Below are 22,763 nucleotides of genomic sequence, written 5' to 3'. Positions count from 1 at the left end.
TGGAATTTTTCATCTTGTACTGTCTCTTTAAAGAAACTGGCTGGATTTTGCCTAAAAAGAGTTGCTGAGCCTCACCTCATCTGACTCCAGTGAAAAGTGCTGGGAGTGACACAGTATTGGTGACAGCCAGAGCCTCAGACTGAAGTAATATTTCCTGTCGCAGTCGGGAAACCCCCTGGGTGGAGAACTGCCATATTTCAGTAACCAACAGTAGCATTTGCATTTCATTTCCTGACGCTCTTCCTTCCCCAGTAGCATCAGGATATTTGTTCCAGCTTCAGCTGGAACATGTGTGTCTTCATGTGTTCCCGAGCCACCACTGTCCTGAACAAAAGGACAGGAAACAAATGTGCCACTGGTGTTTTAGCTTCCTTCACAACTCCAGGAAGAAGATGGGGGTGTTGAAGCACCGGACTCAGATTCAGGAATTCACATGCAGGGGAAAAGATAACTGAGGCAAGGTAGGTTCTGATGAATCTCAGATTCCGATGTATCTTCAGCTCCCCTTTCTCAAAGGCTGTCCCACCATGAAATCAGTTCTGCCACATTTCCACTTGTATGTCTTGGTCCTTGTGGCTGAAGCAATAACCCAGGGTCTCAAGTGGCGAGTTCTCCAGCTGTATTGGTCACCAAGTGGGCACAGTGACTGAAGAATACTGCCAGGGAAAGAGGTGGTGTATTCCAGTCCCCCACCCTTCCCAGTCCCCAACCAGGTAAGACTCATCCAGCAAACCAGTAATGGGAAAAAAAAAGTGTATTAAAATATTCACAAGATTACAATAGAAAACATTAAAGTCCATTCAAGAAAAAATATCCAAGATAACTGTTTCCAGATGAGTCTGTAAAAGCAAAAGCACTAACAGTTGGTACACTGGCTCTTCATGTACTCAGGCCATGCAATGCAAATCTAGCTCCCTCACAGATTATACACCTGTCTTACAGGTGTTTGTTATCTCACACACCTCCAGGATAGAGGTTTATAAAAGAAAAGTACCCAGTCTATGTTTTCAATTACATTTACCACATAAGAACAGTTGGCATTGCAGGGAGACAGAAAACATTGCACAGCACACTGATCTCCAAAGGCATTGAACTTATATTTTAGAGTGCAAAAATACCTGTAAATGAAAGGGCTTATTAGCTTTAGGGCAGTGAAGAGAAGGGAAAGAGAAACCCAAAGAAGAGAATAATTGCTGAGCCTTGTTAATGTGATTTTGTAGTCTCCCATATAAAAATGTTACACTGCAGAGGTGTGGCTAGAGCCCAGAAGTCCCACCCACCTTCTCTTCTCTTATGGTGCTTTTATCGAGGAAGTATTTCCATCATCTATGATACAATATTTTGTATTTGAGGTCCTTGGCAGGTACACTAATCATGCAGAATTCCAAGACAAGATTCCAGTACAGAGTGAAGGTGTTCTGGTCACAAATCAAACACTCCATACCTGACCTCAGTGAATCCACTCTAAGGTGATGCAGCTTTTAAGTTGCATACACACCTTTACTGCAGTTGCTAGACAGATGGTTACCTAGACAATTCTCACAGGTTTAAAAAGTTTGAAAACCCAATTACAGCTCTTTAGTCACAAACTGAAATACACTAAAGCTTTGAGAGAAAACAAAACCCTACAGGTATCCAGTTATAAATGACACATCAGGCAGTGAGTTACAGCGACATACCTGCTCCTCTGTAATGGCTCATAATGCTAATGTTTTGTGAACATGGTGAGCAACTTACTCACAGAACAACTGCTGAAGTCAAAGGGGCCGTGGAAACCTGATGGACTGAGTACAGCTACCAATTTACTTAGCTTGATACCTTATTTGTAATCCTCTTGAAATTCATTTATGGTAATCAAAAATAAGGAAGATTTCAGATTGACCCCAGTTTTGTTTGCATGATGAATAAAAGATAATTTATTGCAAGTCTTTTCCATCACATAAGCTCTCCCAGGTCAACTATCCAACAGCAATGACCGCCCCCAACTGTTTAATCACTGGCTACTGCCTTTAAGAGAGGTGCCTACTCCTCCTCTGGGTTGCTGCAATGCTGGCATGCAGCACTTGTTTTGAAAACAGATGATCCTAAAAAGGGTAGATAGGTGACCCTAAAAAGGGGAACACCCTTTGTGTTCCTCAAAGTCCAAGCTGTTCTTTTCCTCCTGCAAGGAGCAGCATCAGAGAATTAAGAGAACAGCAGCAGAGCAAACAGAGTTAAGCTTCTGGTCACCAGAACATCAGGATATGATAACCTTGTCTGACTTTAATCTCTCCTTGGTCTACCCATCAAGGAAGAGAAATCCTCTATTTCCTGAGACTTTACTAAGCCAACTCAGCATCAGTCCCTTTCATCAGCACAGGTTACCATATCATTAAACCGTCTCAGATAACCTGAGGAACAGAAAGCTCACAAGTGTTGTCTCACAATGCCTGAAGTTCTTTTGACTTCAGTATGAATATGTTACTTAATAATTACATTGCTCAATTTTCCATGACAAAAAATACAACAGCCTTGGCAGTGGAGAGGGATTCAGACAGATTTCTGTCATTCCTGGGGGAAGACTTTTATTTCTAAGAAGAAGTTTAGTGTTTTTTAAAACGCCTTCATACATAGGACCCAAGAAGCCTTGCAGGGAACCTCCTCAGTCTAGGCAATATGAACATACCAGCTAGACAAATGCCATGCAAGGAGATGTCTCCTTAAGTCAATTAAAACTAGCCAGATCAGTGTGTCTCCTAAAGTTAGCACCAGATCAGCCCTAAAGTTAGCACCGGATTCGTGTACTTCCTAAAGTTAGCACCACATCAGAATTGTGCTCAGATACTCCAGTACGTTCCAGCAGGAAAAGAAGCAGCAAGACCAGCCCCATCTTCTCATAGCACCAAGTTACTGATCATCACATTCATCACAATTCTCCCTCTTACTCAAAAATGCTGGGGGAGAAACTTGGTGATGCACAGGGATGAACACAAGGCAGATCAAAATCAAGTTTCTCCATCAAATACATCCAAAGCATTAGTGTTTTATGAAGTGTAAAATAAATGTTGGTAAGTAACAGACAGATAGATAAGGAAAGCAGCAGCAGCAGGATTCCTCCTGATCTTAATCACAAAACACTAGGTTAGAAGAGACCTTCAAGATCATTGAATCCAACTCGTGGCCCTAGGCAGGACACTCCAAGAATCACACCATGTGCCTGAGAGCATTGTCCAAACACTTCTTGAACTCTGTCAGGCTGGTGCCCTGGGGAGCCTGTTCAGTGCCCAGCCACCCTCTGGGTGAAAAACATTTTCCTGATATCCAACCTAAACCTCCCCTGACTCATCTTCATCCCATTCCCTTGGGTCCTGTCACTGGTCACAGAGTGAAGAGATCAGTGCCTGCCCCTCTGCTTCCCTTCATGAGGGTGTTGAAGACAACAATGAGCTCTCCCCTCAATCTCCTCTTCACCAGGCTGAACAGACCAAGTGACCTCAGCCACTCCTCTTAAGGCTTCCCTTCCACTCCCCTCACCATCCTCGTGGCCTCCTTTGGACACTCTCCAATGGCTTCATGTCTTTTTTGTATTGTGGCACCCCAAGCTGCCCCCAGCACTGGAGGTGAGGCCCTCCCAGCCCAGAGCAGAGCAGGACAATCCCCTCCCTTGCCCGGCTGGCCATGCTGGGCCTGGTGCCCCCCAGGACAGGGATGCCCCTCCTGGCTGCCAGGTGCAGAATTCAGCGCTTGAGAAGATCCTATAGAACCACAGAATCACTGGATTGGGTTGGGAGGGACCTTAAAGATCATCCAGTTCCAACCCCTCTGTCATGGGCAGGGACACCTTCCATCAGACCAGGTTGCTCAGAGCCCCATCCAACCAGACCCTGAACTCTTCCAGGGATGGGGCATCCACAGCTTCTCTGGACAACCTGTGCCAGGGCCTCACCATCTTCTAGGTAAAGAACTTCCTGACTACAGTCACCAACATGAGCACTGCAGCAACCAAGACAGTGGATCGTATCACCAGATGGAAGCTTGAGTGGACATACTACCCTAAGCGTTTCTGGGGTGAGTAGGTCCCACTCCAGCTTCCAGCACTGGGTACAAGCCCCATACCCCTTCACGTGGAGCCTTGATTAAAAAAACAAAACAACTGCTTAATCCATGAAGTAGAAGAAGATATTTAAAGGTCTCCTGTGAAGAAATTTGTCCATTTTTTAGCTCCTATCTGTTATTGCCAAAAAGTAAAATGCTAGAATATTTACAGAGCTGTTAGTTAGCCATAGCTTGGTGTCTCAGTTCCCTACAAGACTAGGCAAATACCTGAAAACTGGTGCCTTAAAAACCTCCTTTAAAATTGAAGCATGCCCTTTTTTTTCATACCAGCCAAGTCTTGGAAGAAAAATTACACAAATTCAGGTATTTCAGGATTAGCAACCGACATATCGCAGAATAAATTAATCCATTATTTCCTTCTGAGTCTCAGTTTTAAGAGGCTGGTTCTGGCTTTGAGGACAATGTCCTAAGATCTACCCAGTGCATGTATACAAAAAGTAAAGCTGTTGATTTTTAATAAAGGCAGCTGTTGACAGGAAACCAGTGAAGTCTGATCCTGATGAAAGAATATAGTGTTGGCATACCTAACTTCGTTGGGAAAAAGACCCCCACTGTACACAAAATAGTTATTAAAACTGCACTGTCATAATTAAAGGATTATCTAACATGGTTGTGAAAGGGTCTGCCATGGGTCTGTAACTATTTTTCATGTGCTTGCTGTTAGAGTGAAATGTGGGCTTGAGTTTGTTTGGAGAGGTTGCCCAGAGATGCTGTAGAGTTCCCACCTGTGGAGATGCTCAGAACTGGGCACAGTGCAGAGAAGCCTCCTCTGGCTGACCCTGCTTGAGGAAGACTGGGTGATCTCCAGAGGTCCCTTCACCCTCAACCATTCTGGAACCGATTCTGTGAAACAGACTGAACTAGGAAATGGGTAAGAATCGGAGAAAAGGCATTACGATAGACCAAACTGAAAATTATTTGCTCCCAAAAAAAACTAACCCAAACCAAAACCACCACATTAGGATGTACAAAACAGAAATCCTTCTTCTATAATAATACTTCTGCCACTTTGAGAAGATCTCTGCTGAAAGGCCACTTGTAGTTTTGAGCACCAGATTTCAGGATACAATGGGTCAACAAAAGAAATCCTCATCAGCAGAGATCCTTGACAATCTAGGAGGAGTTTAACCTAGAAACAAGAGGCTGGAGAATTGTATTCAAGCAGTAGACTTGCAGAGATGAAGGAAATAAACTGCCCATCCACATCTTCTGTGCAAATATTGGTTACCCAAAAAAACCCACATATCAAAAAACCCAAAGAGCCCTAGATTTCCTCCAGAAGTTGTTCAGCCTCCACTACAGGCTTTTGAGAAGAGATAAAACACCTTCAAGGAGGTGACAGTGGCATAATAGAGCTATGGGAGAGAGGTATGGGAGTCCTACAGCTTCCAGATCCCTTGGAGCCCTTTGTAATGCTTACATGAAATGACAGAGCTTTAAGGAAGAAATATTTCACTGAAAGGTTCAAGAGAGTCTGAGGTAACCACCTACAGCTACAGCTTCCTATGCCTTTAACTCACTATCTCCTTCACAGTTTTCACAGGTAAACTACCATTTCACAAAATTCATTAGATCAACACTATCCCTGCACCTTAAAGGACTAAACTTGAATAGCTGGGCTCATTGAGAAGTAAACAGTTTTGTGACCCACATTACACAGGTCAGGTAGGCCTAAAGGATTTCCTTCACTCACACTGCTAAGACATACATTTCTGATAGCTAGGAGTCACAGTTTGGCTTACAAGACCACATGAGAGGGTCTAGTTTACATGAGAAGGCAGCCTGTACTGAGAATCTGACCAAGGAAAGATAAATACCCTGTATACATAAAGAACTCTGAATATAAAGAAGGTATCTTCTTTATAGTCACCTCAATAAAAGAAATTAGGCCCTATAAGCAAAGAAAAAAGAATCTCCGGGTGAATCTAGAATCTTCAGGTATCTTCCAGTTTCTCCATTAATAATCAAGATAAAAATATTTTAAAATTATGATGCGAGTTTTCACTTTCTCTCTCGTCACACAAGATATAAAAAAAAAAAAAAAAAGAATATTGGCAATTTATAAGCAGAATTCTTACCGCATTTCAACATGCAACATTGGTCTCACTTCTGTACGATTAAATAGACTATTTACACACAATACATATATATCTCTCCCTCTGTATGCACATGCATTGGTCCTAGCCTAGGCATCAAAGGCCACATGTGAGTTCTCTGGGTCAAATCTTGCTCAAGCAATTCCAGTCTGAATGTGTGTTGTCCTTTGGATAGCTGAGGATCTCAGTTCTTCCGAATGTCGGCGTAGACCACAGACTCTGACTTGTTGATCTTGTCGCTGTGCTGTCCCCCGGAGTGATCTAACTGCGCGTAAATGACTGGGCCCTGGGGACACAAGGAACAGGCACAATCAGGCTTTTTCAGAACAGGCCACACAGCCCCTCACTTCCATGGGGGCTTGCAGCAAGGTGAAAGCTAAAGCAAGACCACAGAGATTTTATGACTGCAAACAGCACTTGGAAGCAGGTGGAATGAACCCTCAGCTGCACGTGAGCTCTAGTCTGCCACCTTTCTCCTCTCAGGAGCATGCCAAACAGCACCCTTGCCTCCCTCCAAAACTGCCTGCTGTCACAGGATGCAAAATCTAGGTTCCCTTGCTCTGAAAAGCAGCAATTCTTACATGCTATGGAGCAAAGACACGTGGCTTAGTCAGATGCATGCCAGATTTAATATTGTTCAAGAGGAACTAAATTAGAGGTTTACCAGTCAACAGCAGAGTACTTCCCAAACTGCTACTCAGGTCCTGTAAATCCTAGCATGGCTGTGCCACATAACAAAGGAGAGGATAAAGCTGCAGCCTCCCTGTGACTCAAGTCACTGCCCAAGCCAGTGATGGGGCCAAGACTTAAACAGCAGTGAGCCAGGAAGTGCTAAAATGGTGCAGCAATACAGAATCCTTACCTGACTTCTGAGCCACCGACACCTTGGGCAGGCACAGCCTCACACCTTTGTGACATTTGATGGGGTGCACGGGAGGACATTACAGCCCTGTCTTTCAGCTGAATGCGTGAACACTTCCTAAAACACCACATCCTATAACACATAGCCCAGGGAAAGTCAACTGCAGGTACTGGAGACAAACTGAGGACAGGACTGCAGCCTCCACAGAGCAGAGGCCCGGCAGGACAGGTGGGACCTTGATGACAAGAGAGCTGCAGCTTCCATGCTGAACCCCCCCAAATGAGACAAGCACAGAGCTGCCACCACCTCCCAGGTGACCTCAGCAGAGAACACACACCCCATGCAGGAGGCAAAGGGACTGTCTTCTCTGGGGATGAATGGGGGGAATTAAAAAGACAGCTTTTAGTTTGGTTGTGGCTTTTTCCACAGTTTTTCCTTCAAAACATTTCATCCATTTGACTGTTCTGGTTTCCCTTATATCCCAGGAAGAAGTAGACTTCACTGGCACTCCTCTACCCCCTTCTTGCCAGTACTTTTGGCATCCTGACAAATTAGGAAATATTTGTTTAGACCTGACACAGAAATTTTCCATCTATTTTCCAAAGCAATCATGAGCCAGAGATTAAAACAGACCTTCTGTACAGAAAATTAAGTTCTTAAAGGACCACAGGTACCTTCCTGCACAGCTGTTTTACTCCCAGCACAGTGGCAAAGGTCACATCTGGTAAATACCTTGTTCTCTTTCAGAAGAATTTAAATCCACATTTTCTTCCTTCTGGGTAAAGTATTATCAAATAAAGAATAGAGGAAGAAGATGGACTGAAGGGCAAAAGCCTACAAGTAGGTATAAAACCCTGAATATAAACAACACACTGAGAAAATGGAAAAAAAGGACCCTGATGTCCTAGAAAACTCTGCATTTCAAATCTCATTATAGCTACTTTTTAAAAAATTTCTCTGCTATTTGCTTTAATGTTGGTCTGCTTTCCAACACTGTATTGAGATTACTAATTCCAATCAGATCACAGTGTCTATATAAACTTCAAGGCAAAGTAACCCAGAAGTTTAATTGCAAGCAATTTTGGAAATCTCATCTGCCTGACGCCAGAGGTCAAGGGTATGATAAATTCATCTTGAGAGCACTATCAGTTAAAAAAAAATAAAAATCTAACTGCATAAAGTACTCACCGTGACATTCCAAATTTTGTTCAAGAAATTCTGACAGGTCAATTGTCTACCAGTGGAGTTCACTCAGTATCAGTCACCACTGTACTGGGTTTTTGCCAGTTCAAATATAGTCACTGTGCTGCAAGCAGCATGTTAGTGGTGTGGAGAGACTGACTGGTGTGATTGGCTGACCCAAACCAAGCCATCATTGTCTCAATGTGTTCACTGTCAGCCACCAAAAAAAAGTAAAAAAGTGGTAGGTAGCCAACACAGAGAAAAGGAGGGACCGAGGACCTATTGCAGTGCTCATCTATTTGATTTGCTGCCAATTGATTCTCTAGGTGACTATAAGCATCACCGGGGCCATTTTAAAAACTCTCAATTAAACAATTCAGAACTTTCATCTAAACCCAAGAAAGCTCATCTTAACTTTTCAGAACCAGAAGAAAGACCAGCACTGCTATATAAAACCAGCATTTCCTGAACCCTTGCAATTTTTCCATTCAGAACTGAAGGGAAAAGAGCAGCAGGTGTACCTGCTAAGAGTTTGTCAGCAGAGTCATAAATTGCAAGTTACAGCAAAGAAAAAGGAACTATAAAGTTAGACCACCATGGTCCAACAGGAGTCCACAGAATTTTCAGATTTCTCAGATTCTGAATGATGTTGCAACTACCACAGATTCAGGGTGAATGGGAACTCTGGGAAAGTTATCTGAAATTTCTGTCAAGATTCTTGGCATCACAAACTACTCCTTCTCAGGGTCCTGGGATCCAAACAAGGACACCCATGTGGGAAATCCATGTAGTTCTTGCCTCCACTGGAAATCATTTCTTACCCATGCAAATAACAGTCTTGGTAGAACGGTAGTCATTAGAGAATGATGGCATGGACAAGAACCACCACAGACAAATATGACAGGACAGAACATACCTGCTGAGAAGGAGGGCACAGTGAAAACAAGTGGAGCTGATTCAAGCAGCTGAACACTCACAGAATCAGATATGCAAACTCCAAAAAGCAAGGTCCACACCTGAGTAACTTGCACTCAAAACACAAAGAAAGTGCAGGCTCAGCAGACTTTCAGCTGAGATGTGATGCAGACAAATACTCCACCACTGATTCTTGAACTGATACATAAATTAAAAAATGAATAAACTTAATTTAATTAACTCAAATGCCACTCTAAGAGCAAATACCTCTGTTGCTAACTTGCAGAGGCAGTTTTGTTTGTTTTCACAGTTCTTTTCCACCAGCAAAGCACAAAGCATTCATTCACTTCCTACACATCCTACCTTGTAAAAAAGCTACAAGGAAGAGCACAGGCCTCTGCTGTTTGACCTCAGCGCTGACAGTGGGAACCACCACCAGGCAGTCCAAGAGACAAAAGTGTGTCTAAATCAGCAAACAGCCAGCAAACTCTGGGAACTGCTAGGAATGAGTATCTGCCTTTCACCTGTAGAACACCTCAAAAGCTTGAATACTACAACTCATTTCTTCATTACCAAGAAACACCAGGTTTCACTTGTATGTGATGAAAGATTTCAAATATATTGATTTGCATGCTGATACGACCCTCAAAGAAGCAACCAAACAATGGCTAGAAGCTAACAATGTAACTGTAATCAATTGAAATTTAGCTTCCTTGTTTAAATATTCTGTTCAAAATCTGATCTACCCTGATTTCATTGTGGATCTTTTTAAAGAAAAGTAAATATGTTTAGTTGTTCTGTAAAGATGGGGCAAATGTTCAACAGAAGGTAGAGGAACTATTTGCTGCTACAAATGTCTGCCACAAAAAAGAAACTCTGTTTGCCTGACAAAAGAGATTAAAAATATAAAAACTGAACTAAAACTGAACAAAACAAAAGCCATTTGCAGTATCTTTCAGTTGAGGTCAGCAGTGCTCACACTTTGTGTTTTCCTTTAGGAACTTACCGGCAGGAAGAACTCTGTCAATGAAGAAACAGACTCGAGTGACTACAGAAGGGCAAAAGCACCCTGATTCTGAGTTAACATCACGAAGTTTAGACTTACTTTGCTGCTCCTTCCAGTACACTGAGACTCAGAACCCTGGGGACATGGAAAGATGAGGACACTGCAAGTTTTCACACCAAAACATTGGAGTATTTTTGCTTTCAAGATGCAAGCATGGAACAGCATCTCAGTGCACTTGCAAGTCATGCCATGACAATAATTAGATAAAACTTTTTGGGTTTTTGCCCTATAGATGTTGACTCCAACAGCTACTGCATCATAAATCCCACTTTTGTGAAAACTTTTTTTGAAGGGGGATGGTGGGAGTCATCTGTCTCATTCACCCATTCCAGAAGCATCTCCCATGATCTAGAAAAGACAAGTTTTACCCAGAACTTCCAGGGAGCCTGCTCCTACAAGACCTATTCCAGTCAAAATCTGACTATTTTAAAATCCTGATTATACAGCCTCTGTGAATAACTGATCTCTGAAGGCAGAAGGCAGCTTTGTGGGCCTGTGTGCTAAAACTTTGGAAATACTGCATGGCCCAGAACAAAATGCATTTCAAAACCAAACCAGAGATCCAGCAGAGTAGGAGCTTTGACTTTACTGAGCCGACTGTTAGCACATTTGTTTTTTTCCTGTAGTGTTAAAACGTTAACACACATCTCCATTATTTTGTCAAGAGAAATTAAGAAACCAGGTATTAACTTGCACACACTACACTGCAGCCTACACTGCTAAAAGGTGACTAATTAAGAAGTCCATTTTGAACTTAAACTCTCCCAGGACCTGTAGATTCACAGGAAAATTGCTAGGAATAATCAAATCAAGAGGGAAGAAACAGCTTCCAGACAAGGAAATCCTGTACTAACAGGTAATGATCCCTGCGCAAAATCCCTGTCTGACTCATGCTCTGTCCCCTCCCGTGGGATGTAAAGTCTGGATAAAAGCCACTTTTTCCCTTCAAAGTCAGCAGAACTTTGCCAGCTGCAGCAACCACAAAGAGTGGCACTTTCAAGCCCACAAAAATTGGGAGGCTCAGCAGAAGAGAGCTCTCAGCAGCACCAACTGGTCAGCATCTGGCTCCTCCCCTTGTGAAGGAAGTACGTGCCACGGAGCATGAGAGTGCAAGGCAAATTCCTCCCCATTACCATCCCAGAACAGACTAGGCAGCTTTAGGGGGTGATCCATATCTGACAGACATTGTACTGTGCCTGTGTTGAACAGCTACTCACTGACCACTCCTCATCCTTGCACTTCACTACCACCTGTGTATGTTAGTGCACAAGATCACAACCGTGGTTTTTCATAATTTAGTACAAAAAGGGCATAAAACTCCACCTGAGCTAATACGAAGATGCTGCTCTTTCAACTGCACCAAGATTTCTACAGCAGAGCTCACCAGTCTCAGTTTACTGCACACCCCTTGTCCAGCGCACGCACTTTTACCAGCAGACAGCCCCTAATGCACGAATCCCACCCTGCCTGGATGTTTTCCACAGCAGCTGCCCCAAGCTGGGGGGGAATCCTGTCTTGGGGAGCAGCAGGAGCAGTTTACCTGGTGTGATCTGGCGGGCACGCTGTTTACCAGGCCCTCTGTGTCGGAGGGCGCCTTCTGCGGAGCCTGCTTAACCGGAGACATCAAGCTCTCAGAGGTACTGCAGCTGACGAGGTGGCAGAGCAGAGTTTGCACGACAATGTTCAAGAGGCACACGAAAACCAAACCAAAACAAAAACAAACAAACAAAAAAAAGAAACAAAAACAAAAGACGAATGATGGCAAGATGAAATGTGGCAGGTTACGCCAAAGTAAAGAAATGAACATAATGGCTTCTGAAATAAACACACACAATTCTCCATCTCTCCCGGGACATTTCTCTGTCCTTCCTCTGAGTTTCACTGGTAAGCAACAGGAAGGAGCAGCTATTAACATAGGACAGCAGCTCCTCCACAGCCCCCGATCCTTAGATACTCCCATTCAACTCATCCTCTCCAAAATCATGTGTTTTCTTCTCAGTTAACAGCAGTAGACAGCAATTATCTTCTAACTAGAAGCTAAACAATCCCAATCACTGAGGCAAGTGTTGTACCAGTGCTACACTTAGAACCAACACCTGCAAGAGCCACCAGCTCTCTCTACACCAGCAAGGTACTTCCTACTCAACTCTACATTAGTTCCCTTGCTGTTATAGTTAGGCTGTGAGCCCAAAATAATTCTTCCAGTAGACACCAGTCTGTGGAGCAATTACCTCAAGAGTCATACAGGACTTTTATGGTATGTGCCCTCATATAGCTACTTGAATATCTAATCAGGCAAATCTTGGTTTTCAAACAAAAGAACTGTCTTGTGGTGAGAACCAACACCCCTAAAACAAGGCTGCTGGTTTTCACCAACTGATTGCTTCTTTTCATCTGCTTAAAGCAGGACTGAAAAGAAAACAAGCCTGTGACAGAAAAATTAATACCACAGAGCAAATGATCTTAAAGTTGGTGACTTCTGGGCAATGCAGTGATGGGTCTCTCAGTGCTGGATCTACCTCCTTGTACCAAAGCACCCAGGAGAATTAAGTAGCCACCTCCTTGGCAGCAGTCACAAGAATGCCCTCTGGTACCACAACCTTCTGACCACTGGGCATCCTCTTCCCTCAGTCTTTGTAGACAGTGTATAAAGTGAGTACAGAAACAAACAAGGGCAGTGACATTAAGCAGACCACCTCCTCGCAGGGCAAGCATTTTTTACCCTGTGGTAGGTCTTACCATAGCAGATCTAGCTCCTCATAACTGCAGCAGTTAGAATTTAAAAAAAAGTACAACCCCAGCCATCATGGCAAGGGGTCTCGACTGTCTCAGAGACAATGCATCCCTTCTGTTACCAAAATTATGTAGTCATTAATTATTTTATTCACAAAACTCCTCAGATCTACACTATCTAAATGGTACCATTCAGGCTTAAGAGATCCCTGCAAGCTTTCCAACACCCAAGCTGTCTGAGCCAGAGGAACACTTACAGGGAATTTACTTTAATTTTGACACAGAAAGAGCTCAGAATTTCCTGTGCTTTAGTCAATGCACTGTCAAGTTCACTGCTGGAAGAGATGGAGGGACACCATCTGGGATAAACAACAACTCCACCCCAGTCAGACACGAGACAATGGAACCCCAAGCACCCAGTGAAATGCATCATCCCTTTGCCAACAGACTCCAGCACAAATTACAGTGATGTTAGTAGAGAGCTAGCTGGTTAGTCAGCAAAGGAAGAGGAAATGTGTACACACACACAGGTATTAACAGCAACCACCAACTTGATTAGTTACCATGGTGTCTAGTGGGACTGGAAGAGAAGACCCAGCCCTGTTACATCCCCAATCTGGCGTCTATATCAGGATCTCTGTAAGGAGAGGAAGGTAAGCAGGATCCGATCCCAACACACCAAGGCAGAAAGAAAAAAAAACAAAACCAAACAAAAAAACCACCAAAGTCAGAGCATGAATGGAAACCGTGGCCATGCAGAGGTTCCAGATGCCACACAGGGCCCCAGCCCACCTCAGTTCAAGGCAGAATGGTTATCTAGGAGTAAGTGCTTCTCTCCACCACCACACACCGGGTTAGCATCATGTAGAAGACAGTCCGTAAGTTTGGAGGGGGTCACAGCACACTTGGTTTCTTTCTACACATCATGCAGAGCTGGCATGGTCAGTGAAAGCAGGATTTAAACCTTAGATATTACTTTTCCAAGAGAGTAGTTAAATCTGCTACAAGAAATCACAGTGCATGAACTACTGCTCCAGACTCAACACCAACATGTGTCCTCCAGCAGGAAGACACTGGAGAGCGGGTCAGTGGGAAGCAGTGCAAGCAGGCCACCTCAGGCACACTGCTGGTGCAGGATACTGCAGGGTTCTTTTCAGTTCTTAGGGGGAGGACACATGCAGAAAGGGAAAAAACCAGGCTTTCCACACAATTCTGAGCACACACAGCCACCCTTGCTGTATTTAGCCTTACCAATGGGCAATAGCCAACTCACTTTGTCTAAGCTCTCCAACTGGGAAAAGGACAGGGCAAAGTTTAATTTGGAAATCCCCACAAGCTTATTTTTGGAGTGATTTTCTTTTATCCCACAGGCAACCCAAAGAACCTGCAATAAGCAGGAATATTTATTGGGCAAAGAACAGAAGAAACTTGTATGTTTTGGGGTTGTTTCTAAGACTACATACATAATTTTCGTTCTTTCTTAGAGAATCAAATTACCAGATAATTAGAGAGGAGAAAAAAGGAAGCACCTCCTCCTCCAGCAGCAAGTTTCATCACCACAGGACTCTCATCTGCCTTTGTCAGTTCTTGTTGCTTTTTCATATGCCCACTCAAAGAACTGTGCTTCATTTTGGAGTTACCCTCCTAACACTAAAAACCCTGCAGGGATGGTAACAGGGACGGTAACAAAAACCAGACAGTGAAGGAGAACGTGGATACTGAGTGGCTACTCCTTCCTTACTTTTAAGCGTGGTGATGAAGGGGATTTTGGCAAGTACTTGGCAAATATTTTGGTCCAGGCTTACACTGGCAGACACTGGTAACAGAAAAACCCAGTCCTAATCTTAATACACAGCATTCCTTAAAAGTGCATGTATGGTGCTTTTCCTTTGGAGGTGGTAAGGAAAAGGAGAGCTGGAGGGAATGGGAACAGACCAGAGCTAGGGGGTCTTGGATTAAATGCTCTGAGGGCATATATCCTTGTGTCTGGGGATCAACTTCAACACCTAGTAATTTTCAGGTGCAACTCATGGTCAGTAAGTTTCTTCAAGCACAGTACAGAGGTAATTACTAATGATGATCACAGTTCCACATAACCATACCTATCTCTAGCTGAGATTGCCAAGGCTTGGCTGAAACAACTCCTACCCCTCTTTAAGCCCTCCCTCTGATCCTGCTGCTGCTCCTCACATCAGTCACGGGTGAGGAGGGAGATCTCTTACCCAGAGTATCGTTTTTTAGAGTTGTTCTTTCTGATGACAAGACACACGACAATAGAGATGAGCGATGAGAGACCTGTAACCGTACCGATGGCTATCCCTGCCACGGTGGCAATGGGGAACGCAGGCAGGCTGTCTGCAGAGAGAAGGGAGAAAACATTCAACTCTTCTGCATTCCCTGCTCAACAGAAGTGCAAACCACAAATGCCCTTGAGCCTGGATTAGTTTAGAGCAAGAGATACTAATGTAATACCCAGAAATTACAGCATGCAGCCTAAGTGGCAGTGGCAGAAGGAAGCCAGCAGAGTAACATAGGAACAGAGCATACACCAGGTGTTCTTAATGTCACAATCCTTCAGGAGAGAGTTCATGTTGAACCAAAGGTTTTTACATGTCAGGGAACACAAGTGACAATGAGGACAACCCTGTCTCATTTTGTATCTGAAGGGAAAAAAAAACAGGTTACAGCCATCTGGCAATTCCCAGCGAGGTCAACAGGAAAACGCAGGCATGCTTGAAAGCAGATTTGGACACAGCACATCGCTAACCCACTAGGAGTGCTGAATGCTGGGTTTTCTCCAGGGAGCATGCAGCACACAGCAGAGCTCCTACCCAGGATCACTCTTAGCAGTGTTTATACGTGATTCTGGTGTCTCAAAATACAGACCTGTACATTTTTACAGACTCATTTCTTTCCCTTCTTAAGTCAGGATCATTGTACAATACCAGGAAAACACGTAGACAAACACAGTATTACTTTACTCATGCTTTCCCTATTATTATTCTGGGGGAGAGTAGGCCAAAAAAGAGCAGCCAGAAACAAAAGCCAATCAGAGAATGAGTACAAAATACTTACAAGTCAAAGAATACACAGACTACCATTACAGCTTTTCCCAATAAGAACAAAGTCCTTTCCTTCCCCCCACATCGTGGTTAACACAAGGAACATCTCAGGCCAGAGGGTTTCTTACAAGACTCCATGCTACTCTAGCTACTTCTACCAAACACAAGCGAATCAGCAAAAGATCCAACAGGCAAAACCTACACTTATATATATCTCAGACACCTGCATCTGATCATCACAGAATTGTAAAGGTTGGAGAGGATGTCTTGAGACTGTCCAGTCCAAACCCTCTGCTTAAGCAGGGCCAAGCAGCACAGTTTGCTCAATACTCTGTCCACTTTGGATCTGACTATCTCCAAGGATGAGAGACTCTTCAGGCAACTGAGTTGTTGTGGTTTGACACTGGCCCCATGCCAGGCACCCATGAGAGTCGCTTGCTCACCCTCCTCTGCCACAGCTGGGCAAAGGAGGGAAAAATAAAAAATATGAAGGCTTCATGAGTGAGACAAGGAGAAATATTTCAAGGGCAAAACAGGCTCAAACTTCAGCTGCAAAGTGAAATTTATTACTAACAGGAGCAGAGGAGGATAATGAGAAATAAAATAAGCCTTTAACACACCTTTTTCCCCCACAGTCCCTCCCTGACAGTGCAGGGAGACAGGACATGGAGGTTTTGGTCAGTTCATCACTGATATGAACTGCTTCTGCTGCTCAGGGTGAAGTGTCCTTACCGTGATGCACCGTGGGGTCCCTCCCACAAGAGACAGCTCTCCATGAACTTCTCCAGCATGGGGCCACTCCCATGAATATCAACCCTACCACACCTGCTGCAAACATGAGTCCCTCCCACGGGCACACAGTGCTCCCAAAAGTGCTGCAGCATGGGTCTCTCCACGGGGTGTAGTCCTCCAAGGACAGGCTGCTCCAGCCTGGAAACAGGGACTGTCTCTCTCCATTGGGTCTTCCACTGGATCACAGCCTCCTCCAGGTATCCACCCACTCTAGCATAGGCACCTCCCCCATGGGCTGCAGGGGCACAGCTGCTTCACCATGGTCCTCATCATGCTGCAGAGGGATCAGCTGCCTGGAGCACCTCCTGCCCCTCCTTGGCATCACCATGCTGTTCTCCCTAACGTATCGTCGCCTCTTCTCTGGATAGTAGCAAAAACCCCCATGACCTTGTTTTGATTTTCTTCTTAAATAAGTCATCACAGAGGCCTTACCAGCCTCTCTCACTGGCCCAGCTTTGGCTAGCAGCATGTTCATCTTCAGAGTCATCAGCCATTGGCTCCGCCAGACATGGTGGAAGCTTCCAGCAGCTTCTCACAGGAGCCATCTCTGTGACTCCCCTGCTACCTAAAACCAGGCCTTGCCAAACCAACACACTAGTCCAGTGTTCAACCACAGTAAAAATGTGGAGTTTTAAGTGCAGACAGAATTTCCTGTGTTCCAATTTATGCCGATTGTCTCTTGTCCTGGCACTAGGCACCACTGAAGAGCCTGGCTCAGTCTTCTTTAGGTGCTATCAATGTACATGAATATCTGGTGAGAGGATTCTCCCAAGTCTTTCTTCCCTTCTGCAGCCTAGAACACCCCTCCTTCTCTTCTGCAGGCCAGACAATCCCAGCTGCCTCCATTTCTCCTCATATGAAAGGTGGAACTGCCCCTTAACCCTCCTTGACTCGTTCCAGCAGGGACCACAGACCAGCAGTACCCTGAAGCAGGGGCATCATACTGAGAAAACTGAGAAGGCTTACATTTAGTCCTGTTCCTTTGGAATTCAGTGACTTTCAGCAGAAGGGCTACCTGACTTCTGTCTCTTTCACTGATCGTAACATCATTCAGCCAAACATCACATCAGCAGCTTTCCTGGTTCTCCAGTGTGATATGCCAGTTCAGAGCAATACGGGAATTCAGAGCCTTAGTTAGAAATTAAAAATGAAGGTATGAACGGCACAACTTAGAGGAAGACATTCTTTCTAGAACCTTTCAGCAGCCCAGGGATCCATCTGCTATTAAGAAGAGTCCTACAAGTTATAATATTCAGATATGTAAGATGTGACTGGATTTGACGCCCATGCAAAAATGAACTAGTTTATTTTGAGGCATATAAGGAGTTCCCTAGTTTCTGTGCTTTTTCACTTTTCCAGAAGTGCAGAAATAACTGTCTGCAAAAGCATCAAATCAGACATGCATTTCTGACAGCAGACCTGATGCTGCCTTGTACACCAGAAAACACACACATTTTATTAGAGCAAGGAAGCAAGTGACAATCCAAAACTATAGAGCAGAGTATTTGCTGAAAGAATGGTATTAGAACTCTGACAGTTTTGTCACTTCTTTAACTCATGAGGGTTTTTCTGGTTGGTAGAATCTGAGTGATGGACAGCAGTTAAATCCTGTTAGTAAAAGTTTTTAAGACTGTATAAAAAAATGCTAGTGTTCACATGTAAAACTAAGAACCTGACTTTATTGCTTTTCAGAAAATGGTCCCTATATTTTCCAGAATTCTAGAGCTACACAAATTCCTCATAAGCACTTGAGAGCAGCCAATGACTTCACTGTGAAAGACAGTCCTAGCTACATAACCAAACACCAGCTCTGAAAGCCAATATTTAAGTTAACAGCTCAACAAAAACCAAAAATCCAGCCATTCAGAGAACACTTTTCATTTATTATTACTGAAATTCAGAGCAATTTCCATTTCACTGAGAGCACGTCAGTATCAGTTTTATGAAAGAGGCAGGAAAGCGACATTTCCATTGCTCCTAAGTGTAAAGATTCTTGTACCATTCTAAATTTTTCCCCCCATGTGTCAACCACAGGTAACACAAGCTGTCTTGAACACATTGCTAAGCAGCTTCCTGTTACAAGCAGTGTCAGCCTAATGTAAGAATATACATTATATATTGAATTCCCTATGAATTTCTGTTGTTTAGGCTTTAAATTGTAGTCCTTTCCAGATTCAGATAGTCTATTGAAAAAACAGCCTTGCTTTTCATCCTTGCCAGTAGAATTCTTCCAACACACTTGACAGAGCTGTTTGTGCAAACACCATGTAGGTACTGCAGTAAAAATCAGCTGGGTTAGTTTGGCGATTTTTAAAAATTAGGCCACAATGGAACTTATTAAATTCTTAATCCAAAACCTAAAGCTAACCTATCATCTATCAGGTCATTTCAATGTGCAAAGAATGGCTGTGGCTTTGGACAGTTTACAACACCAGACATATTATTCAGTACTATTAGATGCATACTTAGTAAAAAACCAACATGCACAAGTGTCATCATGTATTTATTCCAAATGAAAAAACTGCTCCAGCTCAGTTCAGGATGAGTTACAACCTAGACAAGAGCTTGAAAGCCCATTTTCACTGCCTTTTTAAGAATCTGACGAGCGCTGTTGCAACATTTTTTCTGATGGTGAGAAGTATTTCTAACACAAGTCTCCATTCAGAATCGATGAGATTCTCTTCCAGGTGCCCAACTATAGGAAAGCCAGCATGCAAGCCTGCTGAAAAATAACAGTTTACTTAGTGTACTGAAGTCAGTCTTTAGTTGCTTAACCTGGGTTAAAATCTGAAAAGGCTTTTCCATGACAGCCTGATTTTGCCAAACCAGCAATTGCTTTACTGCTTCTTCATAGTGACTATCATTGTGAGAAAATAAACAGACCCAATTTATATAGGCTTCAAACTTCCAAGAAACAGAAAGTTCTAAGTGATGGTTGGACCTCCAGAGGTCCCACCCAACCCAAACTGTTCCATGAAGAGAAAAATTAGAGACCTTGCCCACGTAAGAATATGGAATGACCTCATGAGCAGGGGTACACCCCTGCTCTAGCAGCAGTATCACTCCAAGTGGGACACACACATGGGCATCTGCCCTAACATACTGATGGAATAGCTGCATCAGCACTGCCATTTATGAATTCAACATTTATTCTTGACCTTCCTAAATTATAAATTTGGTAATGCAATTACTGTAATAATCATTTCATTGTAGGAAGAACATCACATTTTGGATGACCTCCAGCTGAGGTGGAACAATCAAATGTTTTGGATGATCAAGGGAAATAAAGAGCCAAATTGACAAACAGAATCTTAGTGCTCTTGGCCTGTGACAAATGTTACCAAATGTTAGCCATAAGCCTCATGTGACTGCAAGTAGGCAGGCCCTGAAGTTTGTAAGAGCCACCATGGATTTTTTAAGAATACCTGAGTAAGAGACTGAATGCACATTCAACACAAACACCTTTGCATGGAACACAGTAGCATTTCGCTTTCTGTATGTTTGGACCAGATTTATACATTTGCATTCCATTAAATATACCAGAAGAGTTTCAAAAAGAAGAGCCTGCTACTTTTTCTCCTTGCTCACTAGATTTCATAAGTCACCCTAACCCTTGATGTAGCATAATGCAGGAAATATATTCACAGGACTTCAAAATGAGAAGACGTGTCTTCATCAAGCCTTTCCATCAGCTTTTCCTAAGAATTGTTTAAACCACAGGAATTAGTGGGCAGAGAGGAAAGGGTATGACATACAGTTTTTAAACAGCTGACAGATACTGGTTTCATTATTAGGATCTGGAAGAAGAGAATTAAAAAAGCAATTATTCCCTCCAGGCTACTCCCCCACCCCCAATAAAAGTGATTTAAACAAGAAATGGAGGGGGAAAAAAAACAAGAAGGAAAAAAAAAAAAAATCATATAGGGTGAATGAATACCTTTCTCCACAACTCTAACTCGGATTTCTCCTGGTTTGACAACAATGTCAGGTGGGTTCTTGACATCGCAAATGTACGTGCCGTTGTCCCGGAACTGCATGTTTGATATAGTGATAGAAGCATCTTTCTTGTTAAGATCTCCAGCCCAAGTGATCCTGTCTTTAAATGGTATGTCTTTTCCAGGGTATGACTTCCCATTAGAGTAATAGAAAAACTGCAGTCAAGGAAAAGAGGATATAAGAACAATCCAATTAGCAAGTACAGAGCTACCATGCTTCTCCCACTATTACAGCATTCTCCCAGAGCCAATTGTGTTACACACAGCCAGCAGGTGAGGTTTTTATCCTCCTGCTTCATCACTTCAGTCAGCCTTGTTGCCTCTTGATCATATAACCATGCTTGCACCTCAACCATAACAGCACAAGAGACTGCAAGTTTCAGTTTTCTGTTGGTTTTGATTTGTTTTGTGGTTGGATTGGCTGGGGTTTTTTTCTCTGTTTTGCAGGGGACACAGTTTTGCAGAGAAGAAGGTAAGGGAAAGAGAAAAAAAAAACTGGTAACCTGGTAGTAATTAAAGGACAGAAGAGCCCTGGAATGCAGCCATCTATCTTTCAGGCACAGGAAGCTGCCTGCATCCTAGCAGAAAAAGGATATCAAGTTTCTCGTCTTGTGTTTTGCTGTGTTACTTGCAACTAAAGTGCAGCTAAATTAACATGCAACACTCTCCCTTCCTTCCACCCCCTCAGAAAATCCCATGACCAATTTAGAGTACATATAGCTGTTTTCCAGAAACCTTCAGGTAACTAAATATAACTGTTTCCCAGTTTTTAAGTGACTAAGCTGCACATTGGCTCTACACTCCCTATACGCAACCAAAAATTTTTGAAGAATAAACCTCTTTAGTACAGACTAAGGAGGAACTGAGTATTTCCTAACTATACCTGCCCAGAATTGGAATTTACAGAAGTAGAAGTGCATAGACTTCTTCAGGACAACTCTGCTTTCAAACACATGGGATACCCTAAGTGAGGCCTCAAGGCTGCAGAAGAATTGCAAGACCACATCCTTTCTTAATTGGATATCCTGCAAGACAGCAAAACAAACCTAATCAAGAATCAAACTGAATTCCCTTCAGTTCAGTCTCCAGAGAACAATGAAAGAAATTTAGGACAATATTCCAGCTTCCTCTTTCTCCTGCCTTATTTACAAAGCAGTGTCTCTGCCACAGAACAGACTGCCTACAAGACAGTCATATTTCCATTCAAGTCATCTCCTATCCCTTTTCCTTTTCCTGCCCTTGATCTCAGGCTTGCAATTCCAACACCTTCTCTATCAGACCTGCACTCTGAATATCAGGCCTTATCACTTAGCAGCACAAATCTTTTTCTTTGAACAAGATCTTTGGATCTTGTCCAGATCAGGTATGTGCACATCATGGCCATCTGTCCTGCTGCAATTAATCTTACTTGTTGTCTACAGATTAACATAAATTCAACAAAGTATTTCTTGCGGTAGAAAGCTGGCAAGCACACAGTCAGCTGCCAACATTTAGGAGGGACTCTGGATCAGACTGCAGCTTTTCCAGCTGGATTGTAACTTTTAACACAGTAGCACTGCATTACCACACCCCTGTGCACAGGGGAAGTCATCCCACTGGAAGTCTAGAAGGCCAGAGGCAGATTCCTCAGCTCTCTAGATGACCTCACCTGGGGGAGCAGAAATCACAAAGCAAAATAAGTCCCAAAACACAAGCTAAGTGACTCAAGCCATCCCTTGCCTATGGTGGAGTGAGATGAGACTTCTTTGGAATACAAGGTGAGGGAAGGGGACAATCAGGGGAAGCTCACAGTTGAGTCAGCCTCACCACATGGCCACAAGATTGCCAGTGTGATTCTAAAGGGGCACAGGACCATCCTTGTCAAGAGATGCATGGGCTTAGCTCAGACATAAGCTGATCATGAGATTGATCTTTCAAATTGACACCCACCAAGCTGTGCAATGCCATGACTTGGGCTCATAAATA

The 22,763-nt window shown here is 43.4% G+C and overlaps 1 protein-coding gene across 10 annotated transcripts in view; it reads right to left on the bottom strand.

The window, feature by feature from the left end:
* Nucleotides 1-77: 77 nt before the first annotated feature.
* MPZL1 (myelin protein zero like 1) overlaps nucleotides 78-22,763 on the bottom strand; it is a 37,416-nt gene continuing 14,730 nt past the window's right edge. For 3 of the 10 annotated variants that reach the window (XM_088051898.1, XM_088051896.1, XM_005524103.3), the window contains 4 exons: nucleotides 20,741-20,954; nucleotides 15,172-15,304; nucleotides 11,757-11,862; nucleotides 78-6,477 (listed from right to left, as the gene is read on the bottom strand). In XM_088051898.1, the coding sequence (XP_087908024.1) occupies nucleotides 6,376-6,477; nucleotides 11,757-11,862; nucleotides 15,172-15,304; nucleotides 20,741-20,954 (555 nt within the window). In that variant the 3' untranslated portion in view covers nucleotides 78-6,375. Of the gene's footprint in view, nucleotides 6,478-11,756; nucleotides 11,863-13,512; nucleotides 13,587-14,222; nucleotides 14,241-15,171; nucleotides 15,305-18,665; nucleotides 19,526-20,740; nucleotides 20,955-22,763 lie in introns of those variants that run through there. The other 7 variants (XM_005524102.2, XM_088051899.1, XM_088051900.1 and 4 more) reach the window with 6 other exon arrangements.

Source organism: Pseudopodoces humilis, chromosome 2, assembly GCF_049639895.1.
Source record: "Pseudopodoces humilis isolate 2021_Gansu_Grassland_sample_001 chromosome 2, ASM4963989v1, whole genome shotgun sequence".
Classification (NCBI taxonomy): Eukaryota; Metazoa; Chordata; class Aves; order Passeriformes; family Paridae; genus Pseudopodoces; species Pseudopodoces humilis.
The sequence above is the reverse complement of the archived record's forward strand: the minus strand, read 5'-3'. Positions and strand labels throughout refer to the sequence as shown.